This window comes from Trachurus japonicus, chromosome 11, assembly GCF_045865225.1.
Source record: "Trachurus japonicus isolate A0001 chromosome 11, Traja_1.0".
Classification (NCBI taxonomy): Eukaryota; Metazoa; Chordata; class Actinopteri; order Carangiformes; family Carangidae; genus Trachurus; species Trachurus japonicus.
Window position 1 is genome coordinate 17244511 of NC_140917.1, and position 23704 is coordinate 17268214.

At 44.7% G+C, this 23704-nt stretch overlaps 2 protein-coding genes across 3 annotated transcripts; one reads left to right on the forward strand and one right to left on the reverse strand.

Moving 5' to 3' along the window:
- Positions 1-580: 580 nt before the first annotated feature.
- Positions 581-2731, forward strand: dpm3 (dolichyl-phosphate mannosyltransferase subunit 3, regulatory). The gene is made up of 2 exons (XM_085791363.1): positions 581-637; positions 880-2731. The coding sequence occupies exon 2, from the start codon at positions 920-922 to the stop codon at positions 1196-1198; it is 279 nt and encodes a 92-aa protein (XP_085647489.1). The 5' UTR covers positions 581-637; positions 880-919; the 3' UTR covers positions 1199-2731.
- Positions 2732-8012: 5281 nt separating this feature from the next.
- efna1a (ephrin-A1a) lies at positions 8013-22460 on the reverse strand. Of its 2 annotated transcripts, none has more exons than XM_085791365.1 (5): positions 22131-22460; positions 10966-11261; positions 10126-10191; positions 9902-9997; positions 8013-9771 (listed from the first exon to the last, which is right to left on the reverse strand). In XM_085791365.1, exons 1-5 carry the CDS (start codon positions 22226-22228, stop codon positions 9647-9649), a joined length of 681 nt encoding a protein of 226 aa, XP_085647491.1. In that variant the 5' UTR covers positions 22229-22460; the 3' UTR covers positions 8013-9646. The 2 variants fall into 2 exon arrangements, with proteins under 2 accessions (XP_085647491.1, XP_085647490.1); XM_085791364.1 differs by having other exon boundaries at positions 8013-9774.
- Between the last annotated feature and the right edge of the window lie 1244 nt (positions 22461-23704).

Sequence of the window (23704 nt, forward strand, 5' to 3'; positions counted from 1 at the left end):
TCTCTCTCAGCCGACAGGGCATTGGTGTTGTTAATACATCAGACAACATTCTAGTGCAGGGTTTTAATGAAAAACACTGGCAGCTACAAGATTGAGATTTATTGAGAAGATAAGGAGCCAGAGGAGCTGCAGTAATTCATCTTTCTGACCCCTGTATCTTCACTGCTCTCTGATGCCTCTCTAACTGCTCATGACTAAGGCAGGGAAATAGAGTGGGCTATGATATACATCAAGGGTGTAGGCCTATCATGAGTAACAAATAACATATGTAAAAGTGATAGCAGTTATACACATACTTATAGAAATGATAGTGCAGGTAATGATTATGAAAATATAAAATAATGCAGAATTAAACTAGATTATTTTGGTTTTACATGTTCAAAGATTGCAGCTATCTTCTTATCTTTTTGAAGTTGTTATTGAATAAGTCCTTAATGAGTATTTAAACTCCTAATTAAACATATGTTTGAGAATAAAGGAACCTTACTGGAAATAATAAGAAACTCAACCAAGCCTATTCCTGTTTTGATAGTGTATTTGTTAGTAATGTACCAGGAACTACATTTCCCATAAGCCGTTGCGGTTTGCGACGTCATTTAAGTGCGCAGACTAGAGCTGAGGTGGCGTTTGAGAGGAGGTAAACACGTCACATTTATTGCTTTTAACCTGATTATTGAATGAAATATGCCGAAATAGAAACATTTCTTTAGTCTAACCCATTATTTAGGTACAACTGCGATGTTTCCTGTTTCCTACGAGCTGTGTGTCGTCCTCTGTGTTGTAGCAGCGTCGCTAACTCGGTGCTACTTTGCCATGCTAAAGCTAAGCTAACTGGATGATCGTCTTCTGAATCTGAAGTGTCTCGTTTTTGTCTCTCAGGTTATTTTCCGGCTGCTGACCTGGACTCCTCTTCGTCATCATGACTAAACTCCTGGAGTGGCTGTTCGGCGTGTCGCTGCTGGGCGCAGTTTGGGCTTTGGTCACTTTCGACCTGTTGGACATGAGCCTGCCGCAGACGTACAGAGAGGTGGCCTGGCCGATGCCCGTGTACTTGCTGGTGGCGTTTGGCTGCTACTCCCTGGCCACGGTGGGATACAGGGTGGCCACGTTCAATGACTGCGAGGAGGCTGCGAAAGAGCTGCAGGGGCAGATCAAAGAGGCCAAAGAGGACTTGAGGAAAAGGGGCTTAAAGATGTAAAAAAAAAACGACCAGGACTGTGTAGGAACTTTTGAGAGGAGTGAAAAGGATCCACGGACCACTGTCACACACACACACACAGCCCAATGTCTGCACTTGTGATGTTGAAGTCACTCAAAGGAAAAAAAGAAAAAGAAAAAAAACAACTTTTGTATGAAATGTGTTGGATGAGATTGAACCGTGAACATTACATCAATCACAACAGCAGAGTTTGTTTGTATACTGTCATATTCACTGGCGTGTGTTTCAGATTAAGTATTGATCAGATGTGCTTCAGCAAATGAGAAATTAATGGACCAATGGATGATTTTTTCTGGGTTTCTCATTAATGTTTCCATTGTGACCATTTAAAGATCTCAACTGAAGCGAAATGAATTATGTTGAGCGATGTCAGATGTGGTTCACAGCAGTGTGCGGTAGGTATAGTTGTGATGATTAGCTCACTTTAAACCAGATTAAAGAAGCCAAGTGAGCGAGCGCAGGAGACTTCACACAGCTCAAACACCCCTGAGTTCATGATGCTAAGTTATGCGAAATTATCAATGCTAACCAGCTGTGCATCACTGAACATATTCAACCCAAGGGCCACATTGGAACAATCTGAGTAAAGAGAGTTTCTGCTGGGAATGCTCTGATGCTTTCAATCTGCATTAGCATCATGAACATCGTACCACTGTGTCGACCTTGTTTGTGTGTGTCTGGAGAACGTTGCTTGTCAGTGACGATGGGTTAGATTTTATCTGTAAAGCAGTCTATGTTACATTATCAAATTTCAGACAATTGTGCCCTGTGGCTATTGCTCTGGTTTAATTAAAATGCAGTCTATTTTCTTCAGGTTTTCTGCCTACACATGTGTGTGTGTGTTTATGTGTGTATATGTCTCTATGTGTCTGGGTTGGGAGGTCGAGATCGGGCCAGAAGGTATGCGAGTTTGTGCACGAGTGCTTGCATAGATGATGCATTCTTTCTCCAAGCATAACCCACATCGCCTGAGGGTTTTATATCAATGGCTCAATGCCTCCTTCTGTGCAAGACACAGACCTCTTTTTGTCCTGTTTTGTATTTAACGACATGGAATACATATTGTACACTTCCTTCACTCCAATCACAAAATGTACATCGAATACGTGGTTCTGAAGTAAACCGATGTTGGCAACTGCAGGTCTTTTGTGCCCGCCTTAAAACGCTGCCTGCGCTCATTTTCACCGAGACCCTGCTGTGCATAAACAAAGCATAGTCTGGCCAAAGGCATCATTATAGGGTTTCAAAAGCTCCTATAACTTCAGAACAAATGCAAAAGAGTTGGCAGCTCTCTGTGCAGGCTCTGCCTCTTGCAACGTCACCCCCCGTGAATGTCTGCAAGCTGTTGCTGGAGCAGGCTGGATGAAAGGCAACCTGTTATTTACCAGAAAGTCTCCTACTTTGGCAGTCACACCAAAGGCTTCCCTCAGTAGGCAGTTATGCTCTTACACATAGCCACATGTGAAATAGTCAATCATTTTTCTTTGTCATCATTCTCCCCAAATTTAACTTTGAAGGCATCCATCTGTTGGTTGTTTTTGTACAGGCTATCAGACAAAAGTATAAACCAGATTAGGCCAAACATCTTAGAGGCCACATACGGCGAACAGTGCAAGCATTTTTATGCCTTTTTTCCTATAATCCCTTATTTCAAATGAATGTACAGTACATAAGCTTCATCCCAGACAAGGCCCTTGGCGTAATAGCAAGTCTAATCTGATGCACAGACAGAGATGTGTATAAAAGATACTTCACCACAAATGACCTCAAAAACTCAAACTCCATCTTATTATTATTGTTTTTTTGGATCTCCATGTCTTTCATTCATAGCGATCGGATTGTGAGGAGACTAACATCGCCACTGCTGTTGTTTTGTGGTTGAGTGGCAGCATACATGAGAGAGGATGCACAGTTACTTGAAACAGAGGGAAAATCCATAATAATGACTGAATAGCAATTTCATATCTTTGCCTGCATGCGTACTTTTGTGGCTCAGAGGTGAGAGGTTTGCTCCTCTGGCGAGAAAGCTGCAGAGAGCTGGCTTTGCATTTCAATGGACCTCTTAAAGATTCAGTGTTGTCAACTTTGAGAGCTGTTATTAGGCTGCATCATTTTGGCGCTGCAGCGGTAACGCGCCTCGAATTGGTGCATTACAGCTGCCAGACGACGGGAAGGAATAAAACTAAATCGAGGGCTGATTATCTTCGGTTGTTGGTTTAAAATTCAGTGACTTCAACGGTCCTCGCCTCTTTCTCTTCTCTGTTCTTGGAAAAAAACAGTTGAAAGCAGCTGGATGTTTCCTTCTTTAAATGATATTAAAAGTAAGTTTTGATCTCTGCAAAATGGCTTTACTGTGCTGCAGGTCTACTGTATGTATGAAAGACAATACCAGAAAATCAATCAATCAAAGGTAAATAAAATTAAAATATTTAAGTCAAAATTATAATAGCTACATAACTGGAATTTTGATTTTAATTTGTCAAACTAGAAAGACTCTTAAATCCAGCAGAAACATATATTTGCATGTAGCTACTGCATCTTTTTGGCCAACATAACATCTTGCTAGATCACTTTGAATAAACAGCTGAGCTGCATTTGACTTTAAATAAGACAAAAATCCAGATCAGAGGTTCAGGTTTTTTATGCTAAACATTATGGTGAACTATATGAATTTGAATAATTTTTATTTCAAAGCATCCCCCCTTGTATCACAAAGGCAATATCTCTACACATAACAAGGTCATCTTGAATCTCTCTGTGATGTTGTGAAAGTGGTAACTCCAAAATCCTCTGGCCTCAGTTTTTGTGCTTGTGTTTCGGGGTTAAGAACCACTTCCCAGCATTTCATAATTGCTCTGCCTGTCTTGAGCAAGAGAGAGGGTTTTGACAGGGAGGGAGGTTGAGAAAAATGATAAACGTGAACAGAATGTTCTTCACTTCCTGCTCCAAAGTGGCAAGGTGAGATGTGTCAGCTGAACTGGTAGAGCAGCCGAAAAACAAGAGGAAGTCTAATGGGGATTGAGACAGTGAGTGGGGCAGGCTACAGGGTTGTGCCCGCAGCATGGCCCCACTGAGACCTTCAGACACTATAAAAAACATTTCTAGAGACACTCAGTGACACTGCTGGGAGCAAATCCATCTCGACAGGCTGAGAACCAAGACTGTAAAATGATAGGTTATCATTTTTCTGCACAGAAAAGACTTTTTCTCCCACCCACACATTTCACAGCAAAACCTCAAACCCATCCAGAAACGGACAGAAAGACAGATGGAGTTGGTAATCGAGGCCCAAAGCTGACGGAGATGGAGATTTGATACAGATACAGAAAGGGTGACCAGCAGTGACAGCTTGAGGGAATGACATGAGCACGAATCAAACCGGGCGATAGACAGAGAGGCTGAATGAAGAAAAGAAGCGTGAGAGAGAGAGTGGGAAAAGAATACAAAAGTTTGTGTGACTAAGTGACACTGACAGGAAACCGAAAAGCATGAGCTGGAAACTGGACAGACGACCCTGGCAGTGGCGACGGCCCAGAGTGTGTGACAAGACCTTTTTCGGGAAGGGAAAGACCACACCCCGACCACTGGGGATGGCAGGGGACCAAACTGCGCTCTGACTGGCCCACAGGTTCCCACTTATCCTGTGAAACCAAGGTGTTTCCTTCCCATCAGCCCCGGCTGACCCTGCTGTCATCTAAAGCTTTTTACGGGCACTAAAACAGAAACGAGAATAAAGAGGCTTCCACACATGTGGCTACATTAAAATGGCTTTTAATCCGTACACGCAGTGCATCATCACTGCATAAAAGTGATGTGAACTAGGGTGAGAAGTCACTCATGGGTCAGCCTATTGTGTTTTTTACTGCTCATAAACAGCTGCTCTGATACTTACAGGACACCGGGTTCCCACTCTGGGACAGCATGGGAGCTTATTAATGCTACAAATAGCTACAATAACATTAGGTAACCTCCCCGAGGCCCAGTAAGGCAGATACTCCTGGCTCCTCTGAGCAGCAACATACGCTAGCGGGCAGACAGAGACCGGTCGTCATGTGTCCTGCTGATAGTGATGCCTGACTCAGTCCAGAGATGCGGCAATAGACCAGCTGCCCATGCCAAACCCTTTCCGAGTCGTGGATCTTTCTTGCTGTGTCTCACGGCCTCCTCCCAGGTTTTGGTGTCACACACTGTTGGCTCAGCTCTCGCTTTGTTAAACGCTGACGACTGATAAATTGATAAATGCCCTGTTTTTCTGCTTGTTGGGTAACGGTTGATTTTATACAGATGCAGTTTGTGTTTCTAATGTATTGACATCCACATTCATTTTTCTTTAGAAAAATAGATGCTCTGTGATCTTTGAAAAAACCTGCATGGCTCTTCAACAACATTTACTTCTACTACTTTACCCTCTGGAATATTTTCTCTGCACAAACTTAAAAAACACAAACTCATATTGAAATGTTTTATGATCGGTTATATTTGTCTTAATAGAAAATTGAACATAAAAATGAATAGTGTCCTTTTTTCTCTCTCTCTTCCAATTTTCAGACAAAATTCGAATGGCACCGCAACCGCACAGCGATCTCTGCCAAGGCCACACAATACAATTTATATAACAAAATGCCCTATCTGGCAATATTGAAATTCTTGACGAGCCCTTTTGATCAGATTCGACCAAAATTTAATAGGTTCTTATCAGGCCCAAGGTCCATCCGTCCAACAAGTTTAGAAGGAAATGGTTCAGCGCTTTTTGTGTAATCCTTCTGACAAACAAACAGACAGTGGACGAGCACCGACCTCTGTCAATGCCAATGTCAAATAACATTCAACAGACACTGGAGATAGAAAAAAATCCATAATTCATAGTTAATAATTCAGATAAATGGGTTTGGTGCATCAGCTCAGTGGTTTTTGCATAGTCCTGTTGACATTTAGGTGAAAACATACCCTTGGTGGATGTAATAATGGGTTTCTCTATATGATATGTCATTTCCATCCGCCGGGATAGAAAATATAATCACAAGTCGGGAAATTGGTTAAATTCTTTTGTATCCTGCCGCAGATGAAATGTTCTTTTCTTCCAGATGGTTAGAGCGCGTCAAAGAAGCAGTGGGTGTTGTAAATCAATCGTCTGGGCTTTTCAAAGATCGAATGCTGTGACTCAAAAGTAATAGTTATACATGGGAGGCACAAACTGAGGTTAGATTTACTACACACTGTATTGAATTCTGCGCTCAAGGCATTGTTCATCCTCAACAATCACCTCAACGACGTGCACAGATTTTGATTCACGCTCTCTTTCCCAGATATGAAATAAGGATTTTCAAATCCCATGCAGACATTTTATATCTTTCTCCTTCTTCTCCTATAAGCCTGCAAATATTTTGACCTGGGGATCTTCTCCATTTCCATGCTCTGTGTGTTTGCTCAGGTTATCTCCTGACTGCCCTTAACATTTACTGCAGCGTTAAGGCTTTCACACTCGCTCTTTACATTTACTCAAGCTGGTACACAGGACAAGCAAGTAAATAAAAAGAATTGTCTCCCCTTGACGAGCTAGTACTCAGTGGAGTCTCTTCTTAGGGTCGGGCGGTTAAGGGGCCTGTCTGCCACTCCTTATTTATGGCCATCCCTGTGGCACCAGTTTTTGGTGCTGCAGCTGTTTTTACTGTCACGGCCATAAAGCTCCCCTGGGAAGGGAGAGACAAGAGAAGGAGAGAGGAGAACAATGGTTCGTCAGGCAACTTGCAGATGAGCAAAGACTCATAGTTGGAGGGAAGCGGAGGTGTGTGTTTGTGAGCTATGTTTGGGGGGGTGGTAAATACAGTAGAGGCATCACACCTGTGTCCTTAGTCTTCATGCCAAAAGGCAACCCTCATGGCGATAATAAACACAGCTCTCCCTTGTTTCCCCTTTATCTCTACACTGTTAGCCTTTATCCCGGCTCTAGCCACCTTGGCCTTGATTCGGTTAAACTCCTGTCACATTAGCGTGTGAGAGCCATTATCTGTGTTATTGTCTCCTCCGTGGGTATCTTCCTATTGTTAAAGACAAGGAGAAATGGGCTGGGCTTCCTATAAGCTGTTTAACACCAGGGTCACCTTTGGTCCAGGAAAAACAAACCAGTATTTCATTAAGGAGGACAAAGGTGGTGGGAAGCATTGGTTTGTGTTGAACATTTATCAAAAAACACAGAAAATTAAGACTAAGAATACAGCATTTATGAATGCATGAAGTTGCATTGTGCTTTGAGCTAAACACTAAAGCTAGTATAACAACATATTTACATTAGCAGAGCTGCATGCTCACATTTAGCAAGTCATTTAAAGCTTTCTTATTGTATGCTAGCATGCCAACATTCACTTATTAATATTAAACTCAAAGCACAGCTGGTAATAGCCTATAGTACAGAAAATATTAGTTAACATTATGACCGGATGATGGCACTAGATGAAAAGTTAAATGGTCACCAGTATTATTAGAGTCGATCCTGATCTGTTGTTGTTGTTTCGCTCAATATCACAAATTTTTGCCCTATGACGGTGCCAGGGGAAAAGTCACCACTCATTGGATTAATTATTTTGGATCTGTGAGCATCTGGACAACATTTTGTGCCAAACGTGTCACTCATAAGTGGAGCACTTTCTATTTTTGAGATGTTGGTTAAAAGCTGCATTTAAGCCATAAATTTGTTTATGCTGAAAAATGTCAAAAATTTGTGCTTCACAAAAGGAGACATCGCTACATCTTGACTACCAAAGTTGGATAAAAAGTAATCACAAGAGTGCAGTTCTGGTTTTCCAAAAATATCTTTTTTTTTTTATTTCACATGAAATGTTCACATTTAGCATATTTATCAAACAGGTCTTTTTTTATATAATCTTCTATACATATATATACATATTATACACTTCTCTTACTTACACATGTACAAAATTAGGTAACAAGAGTTTAGATAAAAAAAAGACTGACTTCAATGGTAGTCATACACGGTTGTGCTTTGTTGATCGAGCCAGCCTGTCAGGTGAAGATGTGCTTGGCAACTTGATTTGATGCTGTGTCTTGTCTGTTGTGAACTGGTGAATATAACATGATCCAGAAGTGTGAGGATTATTCTGAAAGTCTAAATAGCTGATTACTTCACTTTGTGATGTTTTTTTGTTTTTGTTTGCATGTTTTCTGCCTGGGGTTGGAAACATGAAGGAAAGCACCATGATACACAGGGGTGGATCCTGCTGTTAAAGTAAAAAAAAAAAAGAAAAAAAGAAGAAGACGTGATACCAGCTCTTTATGTCAGGCAGGTTAACCAATACAGGGGCAAGATCCAACAAACAGAGAAGTCCCGCCTCTCTGCGATACACACAACATCTCAGTGTTTGCTTTTGGCAGAAAAACATTTTGTCCCATCACGCTTCAATCAATCATTCCCTATCTTACATGCATTCTCTTACTCTCACTTCAATACACACGTTTATCCTTTCACACCAGTACTAACTCTACCAGGAGAGACAGAGAGAGAAAGCCCTCCTCCCCGTTACCAACAGTCAATGGTTCCTTTCATAAACACATGGTATATACAGTAAAACTTCTCAGCTGCAAATGTCATAAATTATCTTCACAGAATGTACAAGTAACACAGTTCAATGTCGTGTGTGTGTGTGTGTGTTTTCATGTGTTACAGAGCGTCTGACGTCAGTGTGTGTGCGCGTCTTGCATGTAACACTGATGCAGAGTGTGCGTGTATGTGTGTTTGTTAGTGTGTCTGTACTGTGCAGTATTAGTGCTACAGTATATAAGCACATGGTGGAGTTTGCGAAGGAATGGTTGTGATGAGAACAGCCCCCCATGTTTGTTGATGCTACATTTAGAAAGAAGAGACATCAATGCCACTCAATACCATTACAATAACAATACAACAAATAGTACACAATACTCAAGGGTGGAATAGTGTACAAGTTGGAGAGATGACTGATCTTTGGCTCAAAAGGTAAGAGATTACTTTTCAAAGCGGATCTAATTTCATATCATAGTTGGTGTCTTTGCTTTTGATTGTTCTTCGGCCACTTTAGGTTTTTCTTCCGCTTCTTCACGTTTTCTTCGAGGGGTTGTTATCCAATGTGTTTTGGACAGAACCCCCCCAAAAATACAAATCAAGGAGAGCTTGGTCTTTCCGAGAAAAAAAAAAAAAATACTGTCACCTTTTGAAAAATACGACAAAGCAAACACACTTTGTCTCAAATGCTCTGAATTACTCGACACTTGTTGTGCGAGCGAGTCCAATCCGTACTTTGCAAACTTCACAACTCTCTCCCCGTGGCCAGCACTGGGCATGTCTTTTTGAGTCAGTGGTCTCATCCCCACGGACTGTCTTCATTGTAGTCCCTGAAAAAATGTTTTGTCTGCCAGCAGCAGTCCTTTCATGTGCTCTCAGTGCAACAATAGCAGTAACGAAAATGGGACTAGCAGTGAGAGGATTGAGAGGGATGTAGCTGCCACTGCTGAGTTTGTCCGTACACTCTTCTGGACGTCTGGCAGGATTACCACTGGGTCATCTGCTTGAAGATGGGAGATAAAGAGGACACATTACTAACACATATTTACACCCACGATGTAATCCTGTGTGTACCTGGATTGTTTTCGGTCAGGGGATAATTAGAAAGGACGTACGGTTGGTCAACATACCTGCTGGCAGTCTGTTGGACGGGTTGTGAACCCCACCCCCAGCTCCGACTCCAGTCCCACCTGTGCCTCCTTTAGCCACTCTGGCCTCTTGAGAGCCTGAAGGGAAGAGATGGGGGGAAAAAAGGGGCCATCAATTACTCTGTTGGGTCTTGCAAAAAGCCAAACACGGCTATTACAGGTGATAGTGCTGATCGCTTTACATCCAGGAGGGCGGTGAAACTCACCGTCGGCAGCTACGACGTCCACCCTGAGCCTGAGGCACTCCTGTCCATGGTGGTGCAAAGGTTTGGCTGCAGGGAAGAAACAACACAGGCGTCAACATCCTAACTAATGCACTTATCCTACTCTGGCCCCTTAATCTACCTTCACACAAACACACACACACTTGGCAGCAGACAGACGCTGGGACAAAGCTTTAGGAAGCCATCTGTGACCAGGCAAACTGTGTCTTGTCCTGCCGTTTAGCTAATTACAGCCGTGGTCAGGGTGACAACACTGCTTGCTCTTTGTGGCCACATTCTAGCAGGGAAGTATTGTAGAAACTTGGCAGACTGAGCCGACACCCCAGTTCATGTCCGTACAAGGCTTCACAGAGTGGGCCACCAAAGTCCAGACTATCACACTTAGGACACAAACATAGAAAAACCCACACAACTTTGCTGTGGTGAGACTTCCGTGGAGATTTTTTAGCCCTGCTGGTGGCACGGAAACATCAACAACTCCCAACAAGGATACAATATTGGATGGAAAGCTGCTTCGTTTTGTGCACATTGTGACTTGTAGTGACTTAGGTGATCACATGATCTCCCTTTTGCAGGGTTTGAATGCGTCTCTACAAGTCTTAGATGGACTGAATCGACATTTGAGACAGCCGTGCCTCCCTCCGGATGACTTGTAGTTAAGATGTTGAACACGAGCAACATCAGCATATTAAGATTGTCGGTCTGACATGTTAGCGAGTTGACACTAGCTCAGAGCTGCTTGTGTGACTGTAAACTCTTGAACAACAAGAGCTCCTGGCAAACACAGAGACAAATCTGAGAGAAAGCCAAAGTGACACTTACAGATATAATAGTAGCTTTCTCCCTGACGAAACTCCTTTCCCAGAGTAAATGGAGTAAAGCGCTGGAACTTCTCAGAGAACTTCTCGGGGGCGTGAGGAGCAAACGGATGGCCGCACTCCCAACGCATCTGGTCGTATGATTGGGGTTTGCAGAAGTCGTAGTCCTCGCGCTCAACCATGTAGAGCACGTATCGCTCAGCATCCAGCTGCGGCACCTCACCCTCTGGGTAATGTGGGCAGACGATGTCCAGGTAGTCATTGAGCTTCACCTCCACGGCATAGTCGTCCCTCAGAAACCTGCAGGCAAGAGGAGGCAGAGGAGAACAGTTACGCAAGTGGCAGGAGACTGATAACCGTGGTTATAGCATCGGAGCGGTGATAAATATGAGCCTCAAAAACCTGTGATTATATATTGATCGGCTACACGCCAGTGTACAACAGGGAAATCAGAGGAAAGACTTAGAGGCCTGGGAATGAGAGATAGAGAGCAAGAAAGAAAGAGTGAGTGTTTGTGTGCGAGGACGTGTGTGTGTGTGTGTGTGTGTGTCGGAGTGGAATGAAGAGGGAAAACGCAATAAGGGGAAGAGCGATCTGCAGAGAACATGCGCATAAATATGGATGACCGCGAGGCCAGTGTAGCTGCTGCTGCTGCTGCTGCTGCTGCTACTGTTGAGAGTTAACACTGAGTGAACATTGATCCCACGTCCCACAGGAGTTGAATGATGTTTACAAAGAAACATTAGCAGTCAGTTAGCCCGTCAAGACAGGAGATGGGTATTGACATCTGTCCAGCTACCCCTCGACCCCCCCCCACGCACACACACACACAGAGAAAACACAGACATGCCCCAGAAAACACATAATGACAAAATTGACCTCCGCAGAAGCAGAAACACACCTGAGTCGACTCCAGAGGGGGTCAAGGTTAAAAATAAAGGTCACATATGTTTGAGCCCATTCATTATAGGGTTAGAACCAGGCAGACTGATCCAACACGGGTCTGGTGACGGCCTGTAACTGTCTCCCACCACACTCCCTCTCATTACAAACACAGAGAGACACAGTCAGACTGTCTGCCTCCCCTCCATTCCTCCCTACCATCCCTCCCTTCACTCCTCCGCCCGCTCCACCCTCTTTACGATGGTCTTTGAGTAAACCAAACGTCTTCCCTCTCCTCTCAGACCGGGGTCAAAGACCACTCGGGGAAAACATTTTCGGCTTTTCCGCTTGTTTCAAAATGTCCACACGAAGTTAAGATGCTTTAAATAACAGTACGGCAAATTGGCCTCATGCCTTCAACTGTCCATAATTCCTTCCCACTTTTGGATTTTCTTTTCAAGGATATTATGAGTTTATCTCCAGGGTATCGTCACTAAAGGCATTTCAGGCTTTGTCCCCTTCCCCCTGACTGAGTGACTGCTCCAGGGGCGGCTCACAGCTAATGCTCTCTTCTCAGCCAAAGCCATCTATCACCGGCCTGGAGCGGTAGCTGGCCGCTGGCAACACGCACAAACTCACACACACTTCCCAGTAATTCCCATCTATCAACAACCTAAAGCAGTAGCTACCTACTATTTGCACCCACCGAACCCACACACACACACACACAGACACACACACACACAGACAGACAGTCTCTCACTCACACACACGCACACACCTCCTCCCTTGGTACTGAGCTCCCAGGCGATGCCTATCAGTTTACCGTCTCCTACTGTTCAAGATCACCAGGGGTTCCCTGAGAATGGATGAGACTCAACAGACTCAAATATTTTCACAACACACAGCGAGAATGTGTGTCTAATATAGGGTTTTGTTGCTTTTGCAATGAATACACGCACGGTTTCGGCAGGCTTTTCAGCAGCTCAAAGGAGAGGCAGCCAGCCAGTTTGAGCTAAGTTACCCACTGCTATTTAATCAGATCTACAGATCTCATAGTTATTAGCGCTGAAATAAAAAGCCTACTAAGTGCTAAACTGACACTCTTTGTGATAAAAAAAAAGCCAGTGAGGATATTTCTCTCCTTGGGTGGATTTCTCTTTGAGAAAGCTGCTGCGTTTCCTCGTAAAACCTCCCCAACGTAACAAGTAGCATTTGTGGAGTTTGACTCTGTGTGACAAGGTCCATATGTGTGACTAACGATCAAAGTGCACAGGCCCCCGTCACTCGTTAGCTGGTGTTGTTGTTTGTTGCCAGGGGTCTCCCTGGTACCCCCCTGGTAAAAGGACAGACGCTGTGGCTCCAAACCCCGGGCCCTGACTCCTGCTCTTCCCTCCTCCCCCTTCTCTTTCCCCCTCTCTCCCTCTCTCCGCCTGACTGCATTCCCTCAATACTGATGACCAGATTAGCCAGCAACGCCATTACAACAGCAACAACGGGGCCGCTGGAAAACAAGCACCTTTTTAGTATACTGATGAAACTTCCATCTAACCGCGCTGATAATAGTGTGCTCCAGCCAACTTTTAGGGGGGAGAGAGCAATAATTATCATTTTGCCATGGTCCAGACAGCTTAATGCTTATCTGCAGTTTGCCTGCCACGCTCTGTTTACCAGATTGGCGCTAAAGTGTTTTTTCCCCCTGCCACTTTCAATTCCAGTCGAATCGATAACACTATTGAACAAACACTGTTGTCTGCTTTCGCCTGACAGAGTTATCATCCCCCTGCAAACACTGGAAACACACACAAACAAACTCCCTGCACCCAATCCCACCCTCACCCCGAGCCCTGATTACATACTGGTTGCGGTATGGTCCCAATGTGTTCATCAAAAGGGGGTCGAAATGGGGTACAATTAAAACACAAAAAAGGGTATTAAAGTTGCCCCGGAGGGGGGTAATTATGCCCTCCTGCTCCCGACTTCCCAGCCCCTTTAGGCTGAGAGATTTGGGGGGGTGCAGAGGGCATGAATAGGCGTGGGAGGGGGGGTCAAAGGGCTTGAGTTGGGAATGGCTTTTGAAGTTTCTCTCAGTAAGTGTTTCTGTGCGAGTGCTACAGTTGCTTTATCAATGCCACCGTTTCATACAGTGTCGCTATTCACCGGGCGCTGATGGAATAGCTCACTTAGCGGAGAGGACAGTGGCTGAATACGCACCCAGGGAGGCGGGCTAGCGCCTTTTTATTAATGGCAAATAGTTTTAATTATCCTGCTGCCTTTTGTTCCCCTCTAACGCCTCGGCATTGAACCGCTCCACATCAGCAGCTTAATTAACTGATCGCAGTAACGCACTTCAAAGAGCCGCGGCCTCTGTGTGAAAAGGTTTAGCTAACAAAGTCAAATCATGCCACCTTCACTTCAGTAGACAAAATCCTCTTTCCCTCCGTCTCCCCCCAGTGTGAGTCCCTTGTTATTTCCCTCTTGCTGACTGTTTCCCTCTGTGTGTCAATGGGCTGATTTATTCCCTTTGTTTATCCCGGGATGCTCTCTTTCGACGACAGTGACACTTTGGGCCTCAGCAGAAGTAGCAGCATGGAGGAGTTGTTGTGTCCTCTAGTTAGGGATGATTTGTGGAGCTATGGCAGACATGCAGCGACAGTGTGTGTGTGTGTGTGTGTGTGTGTGTGTGTGTGTTGGCCTAAGTCTGAGGTATTTAAACATGTGATTGTTTGTGTTGGAGTGTGTGTTGCGTCTGCAGAGCGCTGAAGAATCTGGGAGTGTGTTTCAGATGTGATAAGGTAGATAATGAACGCCAATAATGAAGGATGATGATAGCAGCCAGGGAATATCAAGTGGTCAAGTTCGTGTGTGTTTGTGTGCGATACCGTGGTGAAAAATAGACTACATACTGTTCCCGGCTACTCTTCCCTTTCTCCAAAGAAGGAATTCCTGATTTATTGGAGCCTCTTCAGGAGCAAGAGTCTAATCTCTCTTCTTTAATCTCTCTGGCCAGCGTTTTGCTTTCTTCTCCACCTCTCTCCCCCCTGGCTTTCATCCATCCATCACCCTCTCATCTCTGCACTCTATCGCCCTGTGGAATGCCGGACCTCAGAGGCGAAGAGGCCGCGATGTGGATCAAAGGTCGGACAATCGCCAAGTCAGCACCGGAGAATTTTACACACCGACAGTCAGCAAAGAAGCCGCTTTTTGTGCGCTCAGTCAGAAACTTTTTACAGTTGGATGCTGCATGTGAATCAAATCTATTTTAAGGTCTATAAATGCTATTGCAAGACAACCTTCAAAAATGTGACCACTGCAGCTAAAAAAAAAAAAACAGGAGCTGAAGTCCACTTAACCTGTCCCTCAGAGGCCCGCACAGTCATCCTAACGCACATAAACATGATTACTTTCCTCCCAGGTTTTACACACACACACCGCTAATGTGACCCAAAAGGGGACGGGTCCACGTCACAGATGAGTGAACCGGAATGTGGGGACCACCTAATCGGCTCGTCCAGGCCGGGATTATTGAGTTGAGCAGAGGCTGAGCTGGGGTCCATTCATCAGCACCAGACCCTGCTTAATACAGGGGCTTAGAGTGGACAGCGAGGCCCAGAGCAGGGGCCGAGGCCCTGGCTGCAGAGCAAAGGGTGAGAGAGGCAGGGTGGGGCCCTTTTTTTTATCCTCTATTGTTCTCGCATAGAGAAGGGGTATTACTCCTTTACACTGGAGTTTTGGAGTTGAAAAAGAGACACACTGGCTATGAATGTATTGTATGTGTGTGTGGGGGTGCATGTGTGTGTAAGTGTGTCCATTGTTACAGAGGGGAAAGTGAGAGGTGTTAACAGTGTAATGAAAGACACAAGGGAGCAGTTTCTTTCAAGATATATGTGTGTGAAAAGGCGAGGGTGGTGGCACATCGCAGCACATGTGAGCGGCACTGCGAGCTTAGTTAGTTAAGCATGACTGTTTAATGTTATGACTTAAACTCTTTTTTGTTTCATCTGTCGATCCATTCATCCATCAGTGTCAGCCGTGCCCTCCCACTCTCTGTCCGTCTTTCATCACTCAATAAGCAAACCAGATCCTCATGTCAACTCCTCCCTCCCCCCCGCCGTCTAAACCCGGACTTGCTGAACCAATCACAACCTGTCCCCGTGGTGGTATTCCAAATATGCAACTTTCTGACCCACCGTTTGCAAAGCCAAGCACAATGCAATGCAATGTGTGGGCATCCTGGGGTCGTCATAGAAACAAATATGGCATGGCACTTTCAGCTCCTCCCTTTTAACATAATATTCCAGCTTTTCTTTCTCTGCATCGTGTGACTTTTTGTCATCCGTCTCAATCAGCTTTCACCCGTCTGCCATTCAACCTTTGTCCGTGCGGATCATTGGTCTTTCTGCCGGCGTTCCTGGCTGAACTCGCCGAGCTCCTTTTGCCACACAGCAAAATGACAAAGCTTTAAATCCAGCAGAGAAATAATTGGCTGATTCTGCTGCACTAAGGAGGCTTAGATGAATACATATGCTCTTTCCGACTGTCTCACGCTGTCCCCTGAGCCATTTGTATCTTGTAAGGGCCAGAGCAGAAAGGTCACAGCCGACATTGCATTTCTCAGGAGGCAAATACCTGTGCAAGAAAATCAATGTTGCTGGATTTTTTGCTTTCATGCTTTGGTTTTTATTTTTGCTGCATTCTGTATTCTGGCTTTCTATCTTAATGAATCCCATGGGGGGGGTGTGCGATGTGTGAGCACAGGCCATAGTTTGTGATTTTTAAAGCAAAGGAGCACAGGGGCAGCTGTTGCTCAGATATCGAGTAGTAGAGATGGTAGTTACACAACTGACCTCTAGGGGGAAGCAGCATTAACTGTGGAGGCATGTTTACTCTGTGAATCCAGACTTTCAACAAACAAGACAAAAAAAAAGTCAAGAGAAAAAACAAAAGTTCCACAATGGAGCTTATTTAAACAACAAAACAAACACAATAGTTCATTTTTAGAGATTATATCTGACTCTTGTGAGTTAATTCTTCCTCATCCAAACACATATACGCTGTGGGTTCACTGAATGTCACCAAGTCTTGACAAACAAGTCTGGGACACACACACAAACACATACACACTCTGTCTCTCTCCCTAACACAAACCACAACAGAAAGTGTGTAGGCTCTCTTCATAATCATAAATCTGTGTACTAATGGAGCCTTTCTTCCTCTGATTTTTGTGTGGGATTGAAGCAGTGCAGGGAGGAGGAGCAGCGTGGAGGAGCGGCGCAGGGGAAGTCTGCTGCGTAGATAAGGAAGAGGCCTGGTGATGGGCAGGGAGACAGAGGACAGAGGGTTGACCGGGGGCGACACTGATCTGAAGGAGAATCCCAAACAGCGACAGAGATCTGACAACGCGGCCGGTCCCAAATCTTCCCCGAGGCCCGACGGTCGGACACATCCCCCCACAAAAACAACTAATCACTATTAATCACCTCTATAATCTACTTATTCTCACAGTTCAAACATATTCATGTCTCAAACGAGGCCTGGGAAATTCAATCAGCCCATGAGTACAGAGTTTTTACGGTCTTGCGTGTGTTGGTGTGTGAGAACTGTATTGTTTATTGTGCAGACAGGATACGCAGTTTTCCCGGGAAAAGACGTGGCCAGGAAGTGCAGCACTTCACAGAAAAACACACAGCAGACAGCGTGCAGACTTCGGTAACACCAACAGCACGCCTTTTGGGAAGTTTAAACTTTTGGCCTGATTCACTATCGAGCGCGGTCAATAAAGACAAGTCCCATCCTCCCACCACCAAACCGGCCTCTGTCACCACGACAACGGGCAGGAAAATATCGAACAGGAAGAGAATAAGTTTCGTCAATATGGTCACAGAAAGAAAGATGTAAGGAAGACGGGAAACATCAACACACTGCAGTGATCATTGAGCCTATAAGAGGCGATTACCATCCGTTTGACAATCTCTCAGAGTATTTCCCCCAGATTGAATTCCCCAGACAGATTAAAAGGCCAGATTAAAGGTGGCGGCCGCGGGGAGAGGGACAGATGAAGCTACAGGAAGATGGAAATAGACGGAGGAATTTACCAAAGAGATCGGGGGGGGTTGTAGGTTTAGAGCGAAGGCTGGATTAGGAAGTGAAGTGGGAAACCTGGGTGTTTTTCGAGGAAAGTAGCTTCAGTTCAGATTACTTGGAAATGACAGAAATCCCTTATCTATTGCACCCAACTAATCACAGCCGCTGATGTGATTTCACTATCTTATCTTTCATCTCTCAAACACGCACGCGCACACACATGGAGGGCAAACAGACGCTTTAACCTACATACATATTTGCTTTTTTCTTTTTTTTCCTTCCCTTCCTTTCTGAATTCAGTTCCTTCTCCTTTCACGGCTGCAGTTCTCAGACCAGCTCGACCGCTTCCACTGCTGCAGCGAGACACTCAAGAGAGGAGAAGCATACATGGAGAGACAAGTGAAAAGACCAGGAAGAGGCGAAGAAAAAGAAACAGGTTTGCTGGGAAGACTAGAGTGGCCTTTTCACAAGGAGGTAGAAGAAGGAAGCCTTAAGAGGAGAGAACTGAGGAAGGGAGAAAAAAAAGCATGAAGGAAAGGGCAAAGTGCCTTGTGACGGATCGCCATGGGTGCCAAGAACGATAAAAAAATTCCACACCTCTTAGCATGCTTCCCTCCTTCCCCCCTTCTCCCAGAGCCAGAGTTGGAGGTGAGGAAATAATAGACTGAAAAGGGACAGCTTGTAAAGTTGAGATAAAAGCTGGTGAAGGAGCGAAGGGGACCGAAAAGACATGGGAGGGGGGGAAGAATGAGAGTTTCCCAGAGGCTGAGCCACGGCCGTGTGAAGAGGGGCCGGCCTGAGTGGCAGCCAGTATTCAGGGACCGCCGCCGTGACAGAATGACTGACAGACTGATAGAGGCCGTGCCACTTCATCACATGGTCAACTCTGACCCGCAATCAGTCACACCAGTTACTATTCTCTCTCTGTGGCCCACTGTGAAGACCCTTCCCCAATTTGTATGGGAAGCTTCACACAAAAAACACCCGTATTGACTGGATAAATGCCAAGAAAATCCCTCATGTGGGTGAAACATACCTTAAATAACTCCCCCCCACCTTTTTTTTTAAGCCAATGCAGCAGGAAAACGTCTGTTTAATTAAATCAAACCACTGAGCCAGCGACGGTAAACTGAAACAATCTGGAAGCAAATGCTGCTGCGTTTCCCGAATCAAAAGGCTCATTAGAAAAACATAGCAAAGCAGAGACTTCAGAGCGAGAGCAGATTAGCTGAAAAATGTGACAGTGATCACAGAAAAGGTGATGATGATGATGATGATGATGATGATGTTAAAACAAACGAGAAAGATGAAGGAGATGAGTGTGCGAGCGAAGCCATGAAACAGTTAACAGGCTCACAGAACTGCAGGCCACAGAACCAAGTTGAAAAGGGAACCTGGCCAAGAAGAGGGGGAGGGAGGTGCTGGAGAGAGGGAGAGACAGGTACAAAGCAGAGGAGGAGGTGGAGGAGGAGGAGGAGTAGGGTGGGGGGTGGAGGGAAGGACGAGGAGGGGGACAAGCAGTGAAAGAGCAGATTTGCCGAGTTGTAGAGTCCACAGGGCTCCTGGGACCATGTTAACATCAATCACAACACAACCCGTGTGGCACATGTGTGTGTGCGGAGGGACTGGGTTAATGTGTACGGGAGCGTGTGTGTGTGTGTGTGTGTGTGTGTGTGTGTGTGTGTGAGTCACTCCGATCTGGCGGTGATGGCGTACATGTGAGTGAGCTTCGATACAAGACACTCCCTTCACTACACAGACACGTACACACAGTGGCATGTCGGGACCCGAGCTGACTGGACACAACGATGAGCCTCTTTCTGGGAATCAGAAACCTGGTGCTGGTGATGAAGCTGTTGCTAATCACAGCACAAAAGGTTACGATGATACACTCAACGTGTAAAAAAAAAAAAGAAAAAAAGAAAGAAAAAAGGTTAGAGAGTGAAAGGCACACTGTCAGGAACAGATTTCACTCATGCTGAACAAAAAGGGTCGTTAAAGTGCAGGGAGACTCGACCTTGGAAGTCAGCAGGACCCGAGGCAGCGTTAGCACACACGCTGAAATTAGTGGTGAGCAGGCCAACTGTGCATGTATATGTATGAGTGTGTGTGCGTGTGTGTGTGTGTGTTGCTAAATCCCTCAACAAACACACTGAGAGAAAGGAAATGAGTCTATACCACATGGACCAAAGTGATCAATCTGAGATCAATTTGATTAACGACAGTTTTCTGCCCAAAGGGATGGAGCAGTGAACTGAGGCCAAAAAAAAAAACAAAAGAGGGGAGAGACACATCTCATGAGGGAAAAGATGGACGTCAACACACTGTATCAAGTAACGGGTCACAGGCGAGAGAGCAGATTGCTGGGAATGATGAAAAGTACCAAATTAAAAAAAGAGAGAGAGAGAGAGAGAAAAAAGCAACATCTCAGAAACTCTGTGCTTTTTCTGTGAATACAGGATTAAGTGTAGCCAAAGGGAGAGATTTAGCACAGTCATCCGGAAAAAAATAGCAAGTGCAAAGGGACGGATTACCAGTATATATACAGGAATGATTACTGTCGTTCTACAGTGGGGACACAACAAAACGCCTTTCCATCTGGGACTTTGACTTCATTCTGGTTCTCGGTGAAAGGCTTTGCTGCTGTAATTATGGCCTTTCTCAGAACAGTAAATGCTGTAGTTTTAACCACAGGGGAGATCAGGAGGGAAATAGAGGTTTGAATGTAAGCTTTTGAGAGACTATTTGGATATCTGGGTGTTTCAAAAAACCAAGACAGGACATGTGTTTGCTCACCAGAGAGTGAGCGCGAGTGTGAGCCAACCAATACTGATTGATCTGGATGGCGTCACTTGGTGTGACTGAGCGTCCTGGTGTGTGATTGAGTGATTGTCTGCCAGGAGTCTCTGTTTGTGCTTGCCTGGTCCCTGTGCGAGTGAGTGTGTGTGTGTGTGTGTGTGTGCCAATGGGTGTGTTTATGAGTGGGTGCATGTAGAAGTTCACTTGTAAGTGTGTAAACCTGACCCCCTTTTCATACCCCGAGCCATTTCACCCCAGCCATCATCAACCATAATTCTAATTGACCCCCACTTATGCCGAACGGCCCCAAACCCCAACAGTTTCAGCTCCAGTTTCTCCTCCCTGTGCAATCCATCTCTCTCCCACAGTGTGACCTACTGGGCAGGTCTCGAGTTACCTCCTCTGTCTCTGTCATACACCATTATTACTCGTCTTACCACTTGAAATATGAACACCCTTATGTCTCCCTGACAGCCACGTAAACCCCATGTGATATCTCTTGATTTAGGGGGGATATTGAAACCTCCCACTGCACACAGAGGTTAGGACTCTGTGTCAGATGGGGAGGATATTGCAACAGATATTTCAACACGTTGTGCTGTGATTCAGGCCTGTAAAAATCAGCATAAAAAAACATAACCCCTGCTGGCAGACACATTTAAGTCCTCCCCTGCAGAATCTAATCTAATGAATGGAGGCAGTAAAAGAAATAGAAAACAACACAAATTCACAGATTTCTGACACTGAGAGTAACTCAGAGGAGGAAACGGATATAGTCCAAAGTAGGGAAATGCAGCAGTGTCCACAGATCATATGAAACACGGAGCTCCACAGAAAAAAGAAAAAAAAACCCTGTCAAATGAACCCCAAACATTCACCCACATGAAGGAGGTTTCCTCCCTGCAGAGATTTGAGCTGGTAAAACAGCTCATTCACTTCAAAAACATAAATAGGTGATATAACCTGATGTAACTAATCCTGCAGCAGAGGTACACAGATTGCGAAACGGATTAAATCCGAACAGGTTAGACAAAGTATTACAGGTAAACAGCAGCATAATAACAGGTCCGAGCACAGCGAGGGAGAGAGAGAGAGAAAAAAAAGGAGGGGGGAGGGAGGGGAAGAGAGTCCTGACTATCTTGCATTATCATCACAACAGCAGTTGCTTCCATCACAAATTCATCACAACAAGCTCGCTGCATATGCATGAGGTGCAACTGTTCCGATCCAGTGCATCTGAATATGGATCATTATCATGTGCGCTGCTCGGAGAATCAGGTTTAAAGTTCGTTTATGACAAACAGGGCTTGGCTGAGCATTTGATAAATAGAGGAGTAAGTGCAACGGTGTGTTCAAGAGCACACAATTAAAAATAGGAAAGCATAAGCTGAAAGATATATTTACTTTGGGTTCGTGCTGTTCCAGTAGACGCTGTGCCGCTCCGCTGAAGCAAACCAGGCGCAGACGCTCACAACGAAGCCCACAACCCAAACCAAATCCATGGTGGAGAGGAGGCGTGCAGAGAGGAGACACAACTCAGGTAGGTTGTGCAAAAGAAAAAAAAAAAGTTTAGCGAAAAGAGATGGTCCGCGCACCTGGAGACTGCGCACTCAGCGAAACACTTTACGCACGGTTACGTTTAAAAAAAAAGAAAAGAAAAACAAAGCAAAGTAGATTCGTAGAGGAATGAAAACTGCGGAGAGATCAGGTTAACTCGACAAATCCGTGGTGAATGAAAGCTTGAGCTGCGTGGAGGCTGGTTTTGTGAAACGCCCACAGCCGCGAGCCCCGCCTCCTGCACCAGAGGGGACCAATCAGAGGGCTGTCCGAGAGACGCGAGCTCCGTGGGTTTCTCCGTAAGAGCTGCGAGTTCGGTGTCTGGACGAGACTGGTGCACTTTGCTGTGATTTCTTTGTCAGAATTTTGCAATTTATCTACATTATAGGCATATTCATATAGGCACCTGTTGAATGTGTACTAGTTGTGGTAACCTCACCATATGCTAAAGTTAGACTGCTTTCTTATAATTACTTAAACTTAATATAATTAAAGAGTAACAACCATACATATGTCATTGCATGCATCATTGTGCAAGGAGTTGATAAACAAGTGTTGAAAATCACTTGTCATTTATTCAAGTATTCAATTTTTGCTCATATTCTGTCCGACAGACACAAACAGAAAGAAATAGCCTAACAAATGAATGTAAAGGCAATTAAACAGTTGATTAGTCCACCGTAAACAAGCCCTAATGATTTCAGGCTGGAAAACATTATTTTTCTGTATATGTTTTAAAGGTTATTACATTATGCTGTGCAGTATGTTGCTCCAGGTTTTTTGTCCACCCTTCAGTGTGCTCTGGCCGTAAAGTTGTTCTCCACACTCCTTATCTATCATTTGAGTGCACCACCCTTTGCTTGAGTACTGGTTGGGCAACATCTGGTCTGTTTGCATAGTGATTTCTTGCAGTGTAGCCTAGTTGGTATTTTTATCTTACAGGTTTTCTACAACTCTTTTGTGTGAGTACAGGCATTATTGGTTATCACAGTGTGCAAGTGTTGAATTTATTCTGAGGGTGTTCATTTGTAATATTAAAATAGATATTTTCAAAGTTAACACTGAGTCTTTAAAATCATAAATGAAATGTGGAGAAAATCTCAAAAGATTGTACCTTCAGCTGGAGGCGTATAACCTCCACGCTGTCAGTTGCATTGCAAATCCTGATTCTCATTTTCTGTTCCATTGACATGGATAATCTGGACGGCGAGCTGCTTGTTCAGCCCAGTGAGCCACATTGCCAGAGGGGGTTTTCAAGCCTGCTTCTGCTTGACTGGCACTTTATTTGCTGTGCCTGCTTGGCAGCATAACAGCTTTCAAATGAGGTATCACAGCAAACAACAAAGAAAACCAAAAGGTAAGTATAAGTAGAAGGGAAAACCATTCCAGGTATAGCAGATTCAGACAGCTAATGTTGCACA